Source organism: Eubalaena glacialis, chromosome 1, assembly GCF_028564815.1.
Source record: "Eubalaena glacialis isolate mEubGla1 chromosome 1, mEubGla1.1.hap2.+ XY, whole genome shotgun sequence".
In the NCBI taxonomy this organism is placed as follows: domain Eukaryota; kingdom Metazoa; phylum Chordata; class Mammalia; order Artiodactyla; family Balaenidae; genus Eubalaena; species Eubalaena glacialis.
The window spans coordinates 49281682-49300949 of NC_083716.1; the positions used below are offsets into that span (position 1 = coordinate 49281682).

The 19268-nt window shown below is 34.9% G+C and overlaps 1 protein-coding gene across 3 annotated transcripts in view; it reads right to left on the bottom strand.

Annotated features, from left to right (window-relative positions):
- The window catches only part of MAPK8 (mitogen-activated protein kinase 8), a 111783-nt gene that overhangs the window by 32379 nt on the left and 60136 nt on the right, over positions 1-19268 (bottom strand). For 2 of the 3 annotated variants that reach the window (XM_061196391.1, XM_061196400.1), the window contains exons 2-5: positions 16150-16320; positions 12358-12487; positions 2091-2149; positions 1865-2003 (exon numbers count right to left, since the gene is read on the bottom strand). In XM_061196391.1, coding sequence (XP_061052374.1) covers positions 1865-2003; positions 2091-2149; positions 12358-12487; positions 16150-16271 — 450 coding nt within the window. In that variant the 5' untranslated portion in view covers positions 16272-16320. Of the gene's footprint in view, positions 1-1864; positions 2004-2090; positions 2150-5519; positions 5531-12357; positions 12488-16149; positions 16321-19268 lie in introns of those variants that run through there. The other variant, XM_061196407.1, reaches the window with a different exon arrangement.

The following is a 19268-nucleotide window of genomic DNA, read 5'->3' on the forward strand; positions in this document are numbered from 1 at the left end:
GGAAAGGGCATGTGAGGACACAGCAAGAAGGCAGCTATCTTCAAGCCAGGAAGAGAGAGCTCACCAGAAACTGAATTTATTTGCACCTTGGTCCTGGACTTCTAACCTCCAAAACTGTGAGAAAATAAATTTCTGTTTTTTAAGCTACCCAGTCTGTGGTATTTTGTTATGGTACCCCAAACAGACTAATACAACCTAAGTAAATGGAAAGGCATCCTGTGTTCATGAATCTGAATACTAAATATAGTTAAGATGGCAAAACTACCCAAGCAATGTACAGAGTCAATGAAATCCTTATTAAAATTCTAACAGCCTTTTCTGCAGAAATGGAAAAGCTGATACTCAAATTCATGTGGAATCACAAGGGGCCCTGAATAGTCAAAATGATATTGAGAAAGAATAAAGTTGGTAGACTCACACTTTCCCATTTCAAAATTTTCTACAAAGCTACAGTGATCAAAATAATGTGGTACTGATATAAGCACAGACACAAGGACAAATGGAATAGAGAACTACGAGTCCAAAAATAAAACCATAAGTCTATGGCCAACTGAATTTCAATAAGGGTGCCAAGACCATTCAATTAGAAAACAATAGTCTTTTTAATAAATGATGCTGGGATAACTGGATTTCCACAAGCGAAAGAATGAAGTTGGCACCTTATCTCATACCATATACAAAAATTAACTCAAAATGGGTCAAAAACCTAAATGTAAGAGCCAAAACTATAAAACTCTTGATGGAAAACTAAGGGTGAATCTTAATGACCTCAGATTTCACAATGGAGTCTTACATATGACACTAAAAGGACAAGCAACCAAAGAAAAAATAAACTGATTTTCATGAAAAGTAAAAACATCTGCATATCAAAAGAGATCAAGGAAGTGAAAACAACAACATACAAATTAGGAGAAAATATTTACAAATTACTTATCTGATAAGGGTCTAGTATTCAGAATATATAAAGAACTCTAATAACTCAATAACAAAGATAAACAACTCAATTAAAAAATGGGCAGAGCTTGAATAGACATTTCTCCCAAGAAGATTTATAAACGTCCAACAAACATGAAAAGATGCTCAATGTCATTAGAGAAATGCAAGTCAAAACCACAATGAGATGCCACTTCATACTCACTAGGATGGCTAGAATGAAAAAGTCATTAAGCATTAGCAAAGATTTGGGAAAGATGGAACTTTCGTGCACCGTTGCTGGGAATGTAAAATGGTGTAGCCACTGTGGAAAACAGTTTGTTCATTCCTCAGAAAGTTAAATATGACCCAGCAATTCAACTCCAAGGTAGATACCCAAAAGAACTGAAAACAGGAACTCAAACAAATACCTGTACCTTAATGTTCATAACAGCATTATCCACAAAAGCTAAAAGGTGGAAATAACCCAGATGTCCATGAATGGATGAATGGATAAACAAAATGTGGTAAATACATACAACAGAATATTAATCGGTCATAAAAAGGAGTGAACTACTGATATATGCTTCAATATGGGTGAACTTGAAAACACTATGCTAAGTTAAAGAAACCAGACACAAAAGGTCATATATTGTATGATTCCTTCCACCCGTATGAAACATCCAGAAGAGGTATATCCATGGACACAGAAAGCAGACTGGTATATGCCAGGGGTTGGAGTGAGAGGGGAATGGGGAGCTACTGCCTAATGGGTAGGCGGTTTTCTTTTGGGGCAATGAATATATTTTGAAATTTGGTATCGGTAGTGGTTGCACAATGTTGTGAATGCACTAAATATCACTGAATTGTACACTTTAAGATGGTTAATTTTATGTTACATGAATTATACCTCTATGATTAGAAAAAGAATATGATAGTTTTTTCTACTAACCCGATGAATAATTCCAGCAGAGTGAAGGTGCTTGATTCCACACAGCATCTGATAGAGAAGGTAGGACATTCTTTCATGATCTAGTTCCATCTGAATCACTTGACAAAGATTTGCATCCATGAGCTCCATGACTATGTAACTTCACGGGTGAAAAAATATGACAGCTAAAGTATACAGTAACAATCGAAGAACAATGTATTAACAAAATATTAATTATCACACTTACACATCTTGAAATTCTTCTAGGGATTTCTGTGGTGTAAAAACATTCAAAAGGCCAATTATCTGTGGCAAAAGCAGAGAAACAGGAAAATTAGAAATTCCTTAATATTTTCATTTGGGAACTGCAAATACATGGATTAAAATAAAGCCACCTTCAGTGTAAAATTTTTCAAGTCTTATGTTCTAAGTTTAAGTAATCCCTTTTATTTTATATATTAAAACTTTACGGCCAGGGGTTGGGGGCAGGGAGGGAAGCAGAGCACAGAGGATCTTAAGGGCAGTGACAATACTCTGAATGATACTATAATGGTAGATATATGTCATTGTACATTTATCCAAACCCATAGAATGTACAACACCAAGAGTGAACCCTAATGTAAACTATGGACTTCGGGTGATAAGGAGGTGTCAATGTAGGTTCACTGATTATAACAAATGCACCCCTCTGGTGGGGGATGTTAATAATGAGGAAAGCTGTGCATGTGCGGGGGCAGGGGGTATACGGGAAATCTCTGTACCTTTCTCTCAATCTTGCTGTGAACCTAAAACTGCTCTAAAAAAACAGCCTTCACACACACACAATATCAACAGAAGAGCTCCACAAAATCCATTCCATTTATGAACATTCAATTATCAAGAACCTACATTATACAATCTTCTACATAATTTGTAAGCAAATCTTAAATACCTTCTGCCAGCTCTTATCCAACTCAATATTTGTATATAATCTCAGCCCTTCTGCCCCCTGGTTTTTCATAATACTGCACTTTCCCAGTTTTCCTCATTTCCAGTCTATTCCACTAGTTTATCCATAGGCATGCTTTCTTTCCCACTATTTTGTTTTAATCCTCCTCCTTTATCTGTACCCTTTTCCTGGGTGATACTATGTATGTCTTTTTCTCCAAACATCTCTATGTGGATAATTTCCAAATACTCATTAAAAGTCCTTGCTTAGTTTATGAGTCTCAGATTTTCACAGCTACCTCACATGAGGTCTCACAAAATAATATAAAATTGAACTCATTATCCTTCCAACCCAAACCCCTTACTTTTCCAGAGTGTCTTTTGTTTTACAATAGAAAGCTGAGAGTGATTTTTGACTTTTTTCAATATTTGTACCATAATAAATATTTAAAAGAATGCCATCCATTCTTTGTTAGTCTGAATTTCAACCTCTTTTCACTCCCTGTGCCACTATTTATGCTGAGGATTCTAACATCTCATCTAGACTGTTCATGCCATAGTAACTTCTAACACTTGGTTCCCTAACAACGGTTTTCTGCAAATCCAGCTACCATTTTACTGCTTATAATATATGGTAATGAAAAGACCTGATCATATTACCTTCTCAAAAACCTAACGCCACCAAAAAAAAAAGCCAAAACTTCCTTGCAGTACATTCAAAGCCCTCCATAACAGGATATCAACCCACTTCTTCTCTTGCTAAGCTCTCTATTAAACTTGACACTTGAGCAAGAATATTGTTTTCAAAAAACTGTCAAGGCCTTTAAACATACTATTCCCTATGTTGGTCATTTACCTACGAAACTACTAAAAAAACCCTTCAAGATAGGCCTCTTTTGTAGGGTCTGACAACCCCTAGTCCTTGACAGACCTGAATATTCTACTTTGTCCCCACAATATCTTATATGTTATTATGGCATTTAACACACCTTAGTATAGTCTCCCTTTCACAACAGCCTCTTATTCCCCTTTACAATTCCAGCATTCAGGAAAACACCTCACACATATTTTTGAAATGTCTGTTGACAATTATACTTAGGAATGGGAATGTTTTTCTAGACATAAACTTCATGAGAGCAGAATCCATGTTACTCATTTAAGCATAAAGCTTTGCTTATAGAAGGCATTCAAATATATGTTCAGTGAATAAATTCAGAAAAGTACTTTTCAGATCAGAGAGGGTAAAACAAATTTGTTTAAGACAGAGGAATAAGTATCTAGTTGTTCTAAATGAATTCATGTCTCCTAACCAGATAAACTGTACACTTGGAGACTTGGAGAATTAGTAAAACCATTCCCATTAATATCTGGGAAATCCCAGAGTAGAAGACAGGTGTTAAAGATGAAAGGCATACAGAGACAGAAAGGAGTTTAGCAGTTGCTTAGAACTAAGGAATATGGGAGATGGGGGAATGAGAGCTAAAGGAATGGCGTCTCTTTTTGAGGTGATGAAGATGTTCTAGAACTGACTGTGGTGATAGTCACATATATCAGTGAATATACTAAAAACCACTGAATTAAATGGATTAGTTGTACGATATGTGAATTGTATCGTAAGAAAGCGGTTATATAAAAAAAGATTAAAAGGGACAGTTGTCTTGCTTCTCAAAAAGAGAAATAAAGAAAATTACATCAATCATATACTGGACAAACAAAAGTCAAGGACTGATTAAGTGGGTGGTATATGACTACTTTAAAAGAAGTAAAAATTACTAGGAACATGTAAAAATTCACTGGGAAACTTTATACTTCTGTGAATAAAAACAACAGCAGCAATAGTAACAACAAAGAACAGCAGCAGATCAGAGAAATGCAACCAGATATAATATATGAAGATTTCAAAAAGGCATTTTTGAAAATGTCACTAATAACAATATCCTTGTGAATAGGTTGAAGAATTGGGAGATATGGGCAATTTTTATAGTTAGAGATGTAATTTTTGCAGGTTGCTAACGAACTAATCCAACTATTATGAAGGCATCCTGAGCAAAACTGGTAAGTGAAGCCAACAAGTGAAAAATCAGAACAAAGAAGAAAGCAATCCCCAACAGCCTAGTAAGAGGAGCCAGATTTCACATACGAAACTGAATAGGGAGATACAGAAAGTACTATACTAAAGAATGGGAAAGACCTGTTAGCTGGTCTATGACAAAGAATAACTTGCTTATTAGATAATGTGAGTCAAATGGTGACCAGATTTCCAAACAGGATTACAATGTCCACAGTTAAGAGATGACATGCCTCAGCTCCTCTCAGAGGATTCAATCAGACATGCAGTACTGTGTACCAGGTGACATATCCAAGTGCATTCGGAGATAAGTGACCAAGCTGAAAAGGAAACTCAAAACCATCTATGAAAAGAGTGGAAAATGCACAATATGAATGTACTTAGTACTACTGAATTGTACATTTAAAAATGGTTAAGATAGTAAGTTTTATTGTTATTGTATTTTACCTCAATTAAAAAAAAAAGAAGAAGGGAATGGGAAAAACCAGAGATGTTTAGACCAATGAAGAGATGATTTGCACAAAAAGGCAAGACATTACAAAAGCATCCATCCATCAGGGAGTGGAAAAATTCCATTACCATTCCTCTTTTCCCTATCTTTATTCACATTCATTCACTGAACAAGTTATGTTTTGAGCACCTATTCCGTGCAAGCACTCTTCTAGGTGCCAAGGGTATTACCTGGATGAATCTGTGCCACCTCCACTAAAGGGTTAATCATGTGAAACAAGCTTTCCATGCCCTCCATTTAGTTGACAGAACCATCTTTCTTTGCAGTCACCCAGGCTCAGGAGGTAGGTGTCACTGGCCGTCTCTCCCCAATGCAAAACCAAGGTAATGCCACCACGACATTGCCACGAAACAGGCTCCAAGGGGTACGAGCAGTTCTATTCCAGGGCAGGAGGCCACCAGCAAAATCTTGACAAGCAACATACTTGGCTCCCATCTAGAACAAGAATGGCTGACGCAACTTCTTCCCGATCACTGACTGACTGTAATCTTTATCTCTATGCCTTTTTTTTTCTGGTTAATAAAATAAGTTTATTTATATATACATGGTAGCTGAATTCTGTGGATAAGGAAAAATAAGTCATACATCTCACATATGTATATATAACATATGTATCTCTGATTACATATATTATATATAAATTTTACTTTTCAAACAGATTTCTTTCTCTATATACACACACACACATTGATATTTTAAATGTAATCGCCGACAGAAATATTATGATAAGATTACTTGACATGAGTTCGGTGATTGTCTCTATGCCTCTTTTTAAATACTATTCTTCCTCTCTGGGAGGCTCCCTTCCTTCAATAACCCAATTTTTACTCCATCTTTAAGAAACAGTCTAGGTCCACCCTTCCCCAAAGCTGTCCCATTTCATTAAAGCTCACAACAATCTTCTTTCTCCTTAAATCTCAACACTTATTTTCCATTTGCCATAATTTTTTTTTGAATTTTATTTAATTTTTTTATACAGCAGGTTCTTATTAGTTATCCATTTTATACATATTAGTGTATACATGTCAATTCCAATCTCCCAATTCAACACACCCACCCTGCCACTTTCCCCCCTTGTTGTCCATACATTTGTTCTCTACATCTGTGTCTCTATTTCTGCCATGCAAACCGGTTCATCTGTACCATTTTTCTAGGTTCCACATATATGCATTAATATACGATATTTGTTTTTCTCTTTCTGACTTACTTCACTCTGTATGACAATCTCTAGAGCGAACCACGTCTCTACAAATGACCAAATTTCGTTCCCTTTTATGGCTGAGTAATATTCCATTGTATATATGTACCACAACTTCTTTATCCATTCGTCTGTCGATGGGCATTTAGGTTGCTTCCATGACCTGGCTATTGTAAATAGTGCTGCAATGAACTTTGGGGTGCATGTGTCTTTTTGAATTATGGTTTTCTCTGGCTATATGCCCAGTAGTGGGATTACTGGGTCATATGGTAATTCTTTTAGTTTTTTAAGGAACCTCCATGCTGTTCTCCATAGTGGCTGTATAAATTTACATTCCCACCAACAGTGCAAGAGGGTTCCCTTTTCTCCACACCCTCTCCAGCATTGGTTGTTTGTAGATTTTCTGATGTGAGGTGATACCTCATTGTAGTTTTGATTTGCATTTCTCTAATAATTAGTGACGTTGAGCAGCTTTTCATGTGCTTCTTGGCCATCTGTATGTCTTCTTTGGAGAAATCTCTATTTAGGTCTTCTGCCCATTTTTGGATTGGGTTGTTTGTTTTTTTAATATTGAGCTGCATGAGCTGTTTATACTTTGTCCGTTAATTTGTTTGCAAATATTTTCTCCCATTCTGACGGTTGTCTTTTCGTCTTGTTTGTAGTCTCCTTTGCTTTGCAGAACTTTTTAAGTTTCATTAGGTCCCATTTGTTTATTTTTGTTTTTATTTCCATTATTCTAGGAGGTGGATCAAAAATGATCTTGCTGTGATTTATGTCAAAGAGTGTTCTTCCTATGTTTTCCTCTAAGAGTTTTATAGTGTCCAGTCTTACATTTAGGTCTCTAATCCATTTTAAGTTTATTTTTGTGTATGGTGTTAGGGAGTGTTCTAATTTCATTCTTTTACATGTAACTGCCCAGTTTTCCCAGCACCACTTATTGAAGAGACTGTCTTTTCTCCATTGTATATCCTTGCCTCCTTTGTCATAGATTAGTTGACCATAGGTGTTTGGGTTTATCTCTGGGCTTTCTAACCTGTTCCATTGATCTATATTTCTCTTTTTGTGCCAGTACCACGTTGTCTTGATTACTGTAGCTTTGTAGTATAGTCTGAAGTCAGGGAGTCTGATTCCTCCAGCTTCGTTTTTTTTCCCTCAAGACTGCTCTGGCTGTTCAGAGTCTTTTGTGTCTCCATACAAATTTTAAGATTTTTTGTTCTAGTTCTGTAAAAAATGCCATCAGTAATTTGATAGGGATTGCATTGAATCTATAGATTGCTTTGGGTAGTATAGTCATTTTCACAATACTGATTCTTCCAATCCAAGAACATGGTATATCTCTCCATCTGTTGGTATCATCTTTAATTTCTTTCGTCAGTGTCTTACACTTTTCTGCACACAGGTTTTTTGTCTCCTTAGGTAGGTTTATTCCTAGGTATTTTATTCTTTTTGTTGCAATGGTAAATGGGAGTGTTTCCTTAATTTCTCTTTCAGATTTTATATCATTAGTGTATAGGAATGCAAGAGATTTCTGTGCATTAATTTTGTATCCTGCTACTCTACTAGATTCATTGATTAGCTCTAGTAGTTTTCTGGTGGCATCTTTAGGATTATCTATGTATAGTATCATGTCATCTGCAAACAGTGACAGTTTTACTTCTTCTGTTCCAATCTGTACTCCTTTTATTTCTTTTTCTTCTCTGACTGCCGTGGCTAGGACTTCCAAAACCATGGTGAATAACAGAGGTGAGAGTGGACAGACTTGTCTTGTTCCTGATCTTAGAGGAAATACTTTCAGTTTTCACCATTGAGAATGATGTTTGCTGTGGGTTTGTAATATATGGCCTTTATTATGTTGAGGAAGGTTCCCTCTATGCCCACGTTTTGGAGAGTTTTTATCATAAATGGGTGTTGAATATTGTCAAAAGCTTTTTCTTCATCTACTGAGATGATCATATGGTTTTTATTCTTCAATTTGTTAATATGGTGTATCACATTGATTGATTTGCATATATTGAAGAATCCTTGCATCCCTGGGATAAATCCCACTTGATCATGGTGTATGATCCTTTTAATGTGTTGTTGTAGTCTGTTTGCTAGTATTTTGTTGAGGATTTTTGCATCTATATTCATCAGTGATATTGGTCTGTAATTTTCTTTTTTTGTAGTATCTTTGTCTGGTTTTGGTATCAGGGTGATGGTGGCCTCATAGAATGAGTTTGGGAGTGCTCCTTCCTCTGAAATTGTTTGGAAGAGTTTGAGAAGGATGGGTGTTCTTCTCTAAGTGTTTGATGGAATTCACCTGTGAAGCCATCTGGTCCTGGACTTTTGTTTGTTGGAAGATTTTTAATCACAGTTTCAATTTCATTACTTGTGACTGGTCTGTTCATATTTTCTATTTCGTCCTGGTTCAGTCTTGGGAGATTGTACCTTTCTAAGAATTTGTCCATTTCTTCCAGGTTGTCCATTTTATTGGCATAGAGTTGCTTGTAGTAGTCTCTTAGAATGCTTTGTATTTCTGCGGTGTCTACTGTAACTTCTCCTTTTTCATTTCTAATTTTATTGATTTGAGTCCTCTCCCTCTTTTTCTTGATGAGTTTGGCTCATGGTTTATCAATTTTGTTTATCTTCTCAAGGAACTAGCTTTTAGTTTTATTGATCTTTGCTACTGTTTTCTTTGCTTCTATTTCATTTATTTCTGCTCTGATCTTTATGATTTCTTTCCTTCTACTAACTTTGGGTTTTGTTTGTTCTTGTTTCTCTAGTTCCTTTAGGTGTAAGGTTAGATTGTTTATTTGAGATTTTTCTTGTTTCTTGAGGTAGGCTTGTATCGCTATAAACTTCCCTCTTAGAACTGCTTTTGCTGCATCCCATAGGTTTTGGATCGTCGTGTTTTTGTTGTCATTTGTCTTTAGGTATTTTCTGATTTCCTCTTTGATTTCTTCAGTGATCTCTTGGTTACTTAGTAACGTATTGTTTAGCCTCCATGTGTTTGTGTTCTTTACGTTTTTTCCCCTGTAATTGATTTCTAATCTCATAGCATTGTGGTCAGAAAAGATGCTTGATATGATTTCAATTTTCTTAAATTTACTGAGGCTTGATTTGTGACCCAGTATGTGATCTATCCTGGAGAATGCTCCGTGGGCACTTAAGAAGAAAGTGTAATCTGCTGTTATTGGATGGAATGTCCTAAAAATATTAATTAAATCTATCTGGTCTATTGTGTCATTTAAAGCTTGTGTTTCCTTATTAATTTTCTGTCTGGATGATCTGTCCATTGGTGTAAGTGAGGTGTTAGGAAGTCCCCCACTATTATTGTGTTACTGTCGATTTCCTCTTTTATAGTTGTTAGCAATTGCCTAATGTATTGAGGTGCTCCTATGTTGGGTGCATATGTACTTATAATTGTTATATCTTCTTCTTGGATTGATCCCTTGATGATTACATAGTGTCCTTCCTTGTCTCTTGTAACGTTCTTTATTTTAAAGTCTATTTTACCTGATATGAGTATTGCTACTCCAGCTTTCTTTTGATTTCCATTTGCATGGAATATCTTTTTCCATCCCTTCACTTTCAGTCTGTATGTGTCCTTAGGTCTGAAGTGGGTCTCTTGTAGACAGCATATATATGGGTCTTGTTTTTGTATCCATTCAGCGAGCCTGTGTCTTTTGGTTGGAGCATTTAATCCATTCACGTTTAAGGTAATTATCGATATGTATGTTCCTATTACCATTTTCTTAATTGTTATTGGTTTGTTTTTGTAGGTCCTTTTCTTCTCTGTGTTTCCCACTTAGAGAAGTTCCTTTAGCATTTGTTGTAGAGCTGGTTTTGTGGTGGTGAATTCTCTTAGCTTTTGCTTGTCTGTAAAGCTTTTGATTTCTCCGCTGAATCTGAATGAGATCCTTGCCGGGTAGAGTAATCTTGGTTGTAGGTTCTTCCCTTTCATCACTTTAAATATGTCATGCCACTCCCTTCTGGCTTGTAGAGTTTCTGCTGAGAAATCAGCTGTTAACCTTATGGGAGTTCCTTTGTATGTTATATGTCGTTTTTCCCTTGTTGCTTTCAATAATTTTTCTTTGTCTTTAATTTTTGCCAATTTGATTACTATGTGTCTCGGCGTGTTTCTCCTTGGGTTTATCCTGCCTGGGACTCTCTGTGCCTCCTGGAGTTGGGTGGCTATTTCCTTTCCCGTGTTAGGGAAATTTTCGACTGTAATCTCTTCAAATATTTTCTCGGGTCCTTTTTCTCTCTCTTCTTGTTCTGGGACCCCTATAATGTGAATGTTGTTGCGTTTAATATTGTCCCAGAGGTCTCTTAGGCTGTCTTCCTTTCTTTTCATTGTTTTTTCTTTATTCTGTTCCGTGGCAGTGAACCCACCATTCTGTCTTCCAGGTCACTTATCCGTTCTTCTGCCTCAGTTATTCTGCTACTGATTCCTTCTAGTGTATTTTTCACTTCAGTTATTGTATTGTTCATCTCTGTTTCTTTGTTCTTTAATTCTTCTAGGTGTTTGTTAAACATTTCTTGCATCTTCTCAATCTTTGCTTCCATTCTTTTTCTGAGGTCCTGGATCACCTTCACTATCATTATTCTGAATTCTTTTTCTGGAAGGTTGCCTATCTCCACTTCATTTAGTTGGTTTTCTGGGGTTTTATCTTGGTCCTTCATCTGGTAAAAAGTCCCCTGCCTTTTCATTTTGTCTATCTTTCTGTGAATGTGGTTCTCCTTCCACAGGCTGCAGAATTGTAGTTCTTCTTGCTTCTGTTGTCTGTCCTCTGGTGGATGAGGCTATCTAAGAGGCTTGTGCAAGTTTCCTGATTGGAGGGACTGGTGGTGGGTAGAGCTGGGTATTGCTCGGGTGGGCAGAGCTCACTTTAATCCATCTGCCATAATTTGACAATTAAACTTTTACTGCTTTATCACATCTGATATTTAACTCTTTATGTATTTATTTTGTCTTCAAAATAAAACTGTAAGCTCCCTCAAAAAGGGGTCTAATCCTCAATTTCCATAAATTTTTTCCCTTGGTGCTAATCTACTAACTCCAATACACAGAGGCTTGCACATACCTAGCTCTCAAAATGTGGTAAATTGTGTTTTCTGCAATCAGAAAGTATTGAGCTCTTTATAAAGTCTTTTGGACAAACACCACAACACATCTCCAGTCAGATGCTTTGGGTTTAGTACTTCATAAAACTGTCCCTTGTACAATGTACTCCTAGTTTATTTCCTCTCATCTTGGAGAAATGATTCCATTAAAATAATCATAAAAGTATCAGTATGCTTAATGTAAGTTTTAAAAAGTGTAAAGGGGCGAAAGTCATATGTTTAAGTCTTTATAATCATTAGAAAATAGAATTAGGAATGTTTTACTAATTCCATTTAAATATTTTTTAAAGTTTCTGGTAAACTGCTTTATCCAATATTATTAAATAAAGTTCCACTGTCAAAGAATAATGGGAACAATTTCATCTCTGTGCTCAGGCTCCAGTTTTCCTAAATGTCAGCTTAATAGAAAACAAAAAGCAGAAGATGAGATCAAGCCTAAATAAAGTTCTAAAACATCTACCTCTTTAAAACTCCTTTTGCAAATTAAATGTCAGAAAATTACACAATCTTAATTTCATAAGCTATTTTTCTTCTAATATAATTTAATAAAGTTCAGAAAAATTTATATATCCCTTTAAGCAATGATTCAATCCAAAAGAACAATTTAAAGCACCTACTATTTTAAAAGATTTTTATATTCATGTATTCATGAACAAATCTTGATTTCATTTATACTTAAGAAATTTTCTAAAATGTTCACTTACATTTTTGTGATTTACACATTTCATAAGAACTAGCTCTCTGTAAGCACGCTTAGCATGAGTTTGATTCTGAAATGGCCGGCTTAGCTTCTTGATTGCAACATTTCTTTCAAGAATGGCATCATAAGCTGCACTGTAATAAGAAATTCAAAAACAACAAAAAACTTAAAAATCTGCAAAACTGAATTTATGAAACATTCATGTAGATTCCTCACTTTCTCCAAAGATAAATGCATTTGAACCAATTTCCAGCCCTTGATGCTCAACATGCCTCTTCTATACCTATTAGAGCATATTCCAACCGTGTACAGCATTGTTAACTGTTTCTTAAAATGCTAATGGATTAAAAGTGAAAATGGACTGTGACGAAAGAGACTGCTTGTTCATTGGGTGTCATCCAAGATCCACCTAGCATACAATGGGCACTCAATGCACAAATGTTTAATGAGTATTCAGGTCTAATAGATAGCTTAGAGCCCAAATGAATCCCTCACCCCAAATCTGCACCAAGGAAAGACAGGATAAAGAATACATGTGGTCATAAATTCTACTCAAAACACCTGCTGAAGAATTCTACATAAGTACATCACTTCCTCTTTAGACACAACAAAATGAATACAGAAGAGGAAAGTGCATATAGAGGTATCTATACGAAAGACTATTTTATAAAAAGTAAACACTTAAAATTTGTTTTGGAGGAGAAATTAAAAATCAAGGTATTTATAAATATAAATGCCAGATTTCAGGACATCAGAAGCTGCTTCATAACTATTAACGAAACATCTATAATTCTGGGAAATATAACACTATACTCATTAACTCTTCATATCTTCCTCTACCATATGACTCTGACCAAATGGCACATTTTGCAAATGACAGGTCAAAGAAAGTATAGCACAAGTAAGGTGAAGTGTCTTAAAATTATAGAATATTATGATTAAAAGAGGCTTTTAAAAATCATTTGGATTAATCACTGCCTGATATAGGGCCAGAGAGGTTAAGTAATTTGTCCAAGGTCAGCCAGAAAGTTAAAAGCAAAGCTGAGACTAGAAGACTAAGACATGAGGTCGTGCTTTTCATACTGGACCACCTAACATACTATAAAAGATGAGTTCTGTTTATATAATATTTGGAAAGTCACCACACTACTGATTAAAATTATTCTCTCACCTAACTGGAAACCTGAGTTTGTTCTGTGGCAATCTTACTATATCAAATATAGTGAAGAAATTATGTATTAAGAAATTGGTACTGTAGAAAAGGACACATCTATACATTCTATATATACCATTAACTATTGCCTATATACATATATATACATACACACCGAAACATACATATTATAATCTTTACTTAGAAAATGCTGTTATTTACAGATATGTTCTTCCCAAATTAAAAAAAAAGCAAAACAAAAAACATTAGGGGTCACATAAAATGATTAGAAGTTTTGACTGTTTCAGATAAAGTATTTTATTTTTAACCATTAAATTCATTCCTATTAATTTTTTATCTGCTATATCAAGCTCTAAAAATACAAAAATTCAAGTATTTGATTGAACTATTTTGTATCCAAGGAAATCAGATTTCTAATTATTGATTCTTTTTTTTTAATTAATTAATTTTTGGCTGCATTGCTTGTTCGTTCATTGTGGTGCGTGGGCTTCTCATTGCGGTGGCTTCTCTTGTTGCGGAGCACAGGCTCTAGGCGCACGGGCTTCAGTAGCTGTGGCTCAAAGGCTCTAGAGCGCAGGCTCAGTAGTTGTGGCTCACGGGCTTAGTTGCTCCGTGGCGTGTGGGATCTTCCCAGACCAGGGCTCGAACCCATGTCTCCTGCATTGGCAGACAGATTCTTAACCACTGCGCAACCAGGGAAGCCCATAATTATTGATTCTTAAATGTGCACAAATTAGAAACACCTGGGGACTCAGAGGCCCCAATCCAGACCCAATGAATCTTACCATCTATAACTGGGGCCCAAAATAATGCCTTTAAAAAAAAAAAATTAAGTTCTTCAGTTGATTCTGACAGTAGTACCACAGTGAGTTTAAAAAGAATTTTTATTATTTGTCTATTTCATAGTAATGTTTTGTGAAGGAATAAGCAAAAATTTGAAGGCATTTATTCCTTAGGACAGGGGTTGGTTACCTTCCAAAGCAATTAAAAAAGAAAATTCTGGTACACAAATTTCAAAAAGTACTTGTCTGAGGATAAGTGAAGGTAAAGGAACATAATATATTTTTAAAATACTATTAAGTATTTTGTAAATAATATATTCCTCACAACAACCCTGTATACTAGGTGGGAAAACAGGCTTTAGAAGAGTTAATTTGCCATGTGAGTCACAAAGTTAATAAATCAGAGAGCTAGAATCTGAACCAAGAGTTCGTTTTCAGAATTCTTACCATATTGATATTACCACATCATTTTCTTTAAATTTAATTTGTGGATGGTTAAATGTGATCAGTTAAAATGACAACCAATCAGCCAATAATGCTTTATAAAATGACCCAGCTTCTTTAGTTTGTGATAGTATAAATTACTTTAAGAATACAGAAAAGAGAATAAATGCTACAGTCCCCATTACACAAATTTGATTCTAATATTTTACCATTATTCCTCTGAACTTTTTTAAAAGAAATATATTATTATAGGTAAAGCCCCCTTCCTTCTCTCTATTCTCAGAGGTAAGTACTATCCTGAGTTTGGTGTTTATGAATGTTTTTATACTTTTGCATACATAAATATATGGTACTGTTTTGCATACTTTAAACTATATATATATATATACAGTATAATAATGTATGTATATTCTACATCTTGCTTTTAAACTCAGCGTTACATTTCTGATTATCCTTGTTGATACATATAAGCTCCAGTTCATTTTAAATGTTGTAGAGTATTTCACTGTATGATTATTTTTTATTCTCCTACTGATAGATTTGATGCTATTACCAATTTTTGCTATTTTAAATGGTACTGCAAAGAACAGCCCTACATATGTCTCTTTCTGTACATATGCAAGAGCTGTATGCAAAAGTTTTTCTAGAACCTGGGAGAACTGCAGTGTTGTAAACACTTAGGATTTTTTAATAGATTCCAAAACAAAGCTGGTTCAAAAAGAGGTAATAAAGATATAATTATGCTTGAGTGAGGCTGAGAATTCCCTAAAACACTAGCTTATTATGCTAACTTAGTAACCTAAAATTATTAACAGAACTGTCCCAAAGAGTGTTTTGATTTTCAGTTTATAAGGAATTATGCTGATCTATAAAGCCTAGGCCTTTTGTAAAAATTAGCTTGTAGATCAATTCTAAAGATACATAGGAGTTTTTAAACACATACAGTGACATATTAGCTGACTTTATTCCCCAGTGTAAAATAAGATTTATGATATTCCAGAATTTCATTACAGTGTAAAAGTGATGATTAAGTGAAGCTTCTTATTAAACAATTAGCTATGGGAATAAATGTATACATGGAATTAACAAGCATGCCACTTATTCTTTCCTGATACACATATCTGTCTTTACATGGCTTACGACCAAGTATTTAATCATAATTTACACTTAAAGATGACAGAGCTGATTTATAAAATTATGTTTTATGACTAATAAAAAAGCCATTAATCTCAGAACAAAACAACTTACCATGTTATAGCTTTAATTTAAATTTTATAGTTTTAATTTTTTGAGGCAAGCTAAATATTTACCAAGGAATATTTACCAAGGAATTTATGAGAGAAGAAAACAGAGCAGTTAATGATTCTTTGCCTAATTTTTGGAAGTAAAAACTTACCATACTATTCCTTGGGCTCCTGAACCTATAGGTTTTAAATTCTGATACCGTTTCAGGACTGTGAATGTAGAATCTCCAATCTCTACACTATAAAAATTGCTGTCACGCTTGCTTCTGCTCATGGTGGCAAGCAATTAATTTAATGGCTTCATCCAAAAATTCACCGAGAAGCTGCAAAATGGAACAAAATGTGATGTTAACAAAATGAATTTGCTTAATCTTAAAATTCAAGTCATCACTCTATTCACAGATTGCTAGATGTTAAAAGAGCTGCTTCATTAAAAAACACAGTTAGAAAGAAAAAATTACCACAGAGCCTGGTTAGCATCTGTTATACTTAAGAAACAACCAATAGTTTAAAAAAGAAAAACAAAAAGCAAAAAGGTCACTTCCAGTTTAAAAGTTTAAACTAGTCCTTTTTATGTTTATTATAGTGTTGAAACCTTAATTTTTGTAACTGATAAACTTTCATTCAAAAATAATTCACAATCTCACTGAGTGTTCGTGGAAGGAACAACAAATTGACAGGCTAGTAAGCCGGTTATCACATATCACTCCTACAGAAAAAACTAACAAACGCAGAGCAGCACCTTGCTGTCATTATAACAGAGCCCCTGATCCCCAATAGCAACATCTGGGTGTAATGCATAAGCTGAGGTTGTAATGGTTGAAAGAAGAGAATCAAGGTAGAAAATATAAGATTTAAAAAAAAAGATATAAGGTAAAGTTATTTTAAAAATAAGAAACTGTAAGAGAAGCATTTAGTATATTGGGATATGAAACAAAACAACGCTGTTCTGAACTGTTTGGGTCATCTAAAGCATAACCTAAGTTCTGAACACAGTTTTTTACAATTTGTCTGATTAAAAGCCAAAGCAGTCTTTTCCTACCCGTTTGAGTACTGCTTACTGACAAACCTTATTAACCATCCTTACTAGACAAAACTGGCCTATTCTAAAATGCATACAAGGGACTTCCCTGGCGGTCCAATAGTTGAGACTCCGTGCTTCCAATGCAGGGGGCGCAGGTTCAATCCCTGGTCGGGGAACTAGGATCCCACATGCCGCACAACGTGGCCAAAAAATAAAATAAAATAAAGTGAGCCTTAAAATGCATGCAAGACAGCTCCAACCTACTCTCCATATCCCGCAATAAACTGAGAAACCAGTTAGGTCTAAAGAATTACTATTTTTGTGTGTGTGGCTGCAAGATAATGCTAACAACAAAAACAAACACACAAAAAATTCTTATAAGACTTAGAATGCAAAGATTTAATTCAACATATATTAAATGCTTACTATGTGCCAGGCACTGTGCTGTGCCCTGGGGCCAGATCATGAAGAGGCTCATGAACTGGATTCTAATAGCTGAATTCTTTTTTTTTTCTTTTTTTAAAGCAGGTGGATGAGTTTATTCTGTGCACACACACGCAGACCTAAGTAATCATATCCACATAATAGCTGAATTCTTAGAGTAGGATAGAAGCCACTGGAAAATGCAGAGTAAGAGAGTGCCTTGACTAGATCCCTAGCTGCTACTTGGAGATTATACTGCAAGAGAGGGAGCAAGAGCTGCAAGAGGAAAACCAGTGAGCTACTGAACTAAGCCAAATGAAAAAAATAAAATTAAAATTAAAAAGAAGTTTTAGGTAGGTGGAGTTAAAAATAAACAAAAACTAAACAAAAAGTTTAAACAGTGTAGGCTTTAGAAGAAATAAACTGGAAGCAATTGTGAAGGCAGGGAAATGATTTAGATAAATTAAAGAAAGGCCCAGAGAAACATTTCCAAAATCAATAACAAAACTAGTCATGTAATATTCCAGAGAAGACTGTCTGAAACCACAAGTCTCATTAACTCTGCCTAAGTTAACAGACCACAGGCTTGTCAATTTCTACAAAAAAGCCTGTGGAGATAGTGACTGGAACTGTACTGAGTAATAAACATCAATTTGGGGAGAAATGACATTATAACAATTTTGAGTTTTCTGATCCATGAACATGATATTCATTTCCATTTATTTGGTTCTCCTTTAAGTTCCCTCAGCAATGTTTTATAGTTTCCAATACACAGGTCTTGCAAAATTCTGTTCAACTTCTCCATAGTATTATTGACATTTAGATGCTACTGTGAATGTTTTTACGTTAATTTATTTTTATTTAAATTTCAGTTGTTCATTGCTAGTACAAAGAAATACAATTAATTCTTTTGTATAATAACTTTGTACTAAGCTCACTTATTAGTCTTAGTAGCCTTTTTTGTGGATTCTTTGAGATTTTCTACACACACAAGCAGTTTCATTTCTTCATTTCCAATTTGGATGGCTTTGAATTCCTTTTCTTGCCTCACTGCACTGACTGTAATTTCCATACAATCCTGAATAGAAGTGGTAAGAGCAAGCATCATTCCCTCATTCCTGACCTTAGGGGAAAAGCATTCAGTCTTTCACCACTAAGTGTGATGTAAATTACAGGATTTTACTAGACACCCTTTAACAGGCAGAAAAAGTTCCCTTCAAGTCCTAGTTTACTGAGAGTTTTTTAATCACTAAAGAGCATTAAATATTGTCAAATGATTTTTCTGAATCTATTCAGATAATCATATGGTTTTTCTTTCTTAGTAGTTTCATATGGTGAATTATACTGATTGATTTTCAAACGTCAAACCAAACTTGTACTCCTGTAATGACTCTTACTTGGTAAAAAGTATTATCCTTTTTTTTTTTTTTAATACTATTGAGTCAGTTGGCTAAAATTTCATTAAAGGTTTTTCCATCTATTTTTGTGGGGGCTATTGGTCTATAGTTTTCTTTCATGCTAAGGGTAAATGCTGACCTCATAAAATGAGTTGGGAAGTATTCCCTCCTTTTTATTTTCTGAGAGACTCTGTGTAGAACTGATATTATTTCATCTTGAATGTTTGATAGAATGCCTCAGTGAACATTCTAGGACAAGAGATCTTTTGAAGGAAGATTTTAACTGCAAATTTATTTTTTTTAAAAATATATAGGGCTGCTCAGGTTATCTATTTCTTCTTAAATGAGCTTTTGGTAGTTTGTGTTTTTAAAGGAATTTGCTCATTTCATCTCAATTGTTGGATTTAATGTCTATAGGATCTGTAGA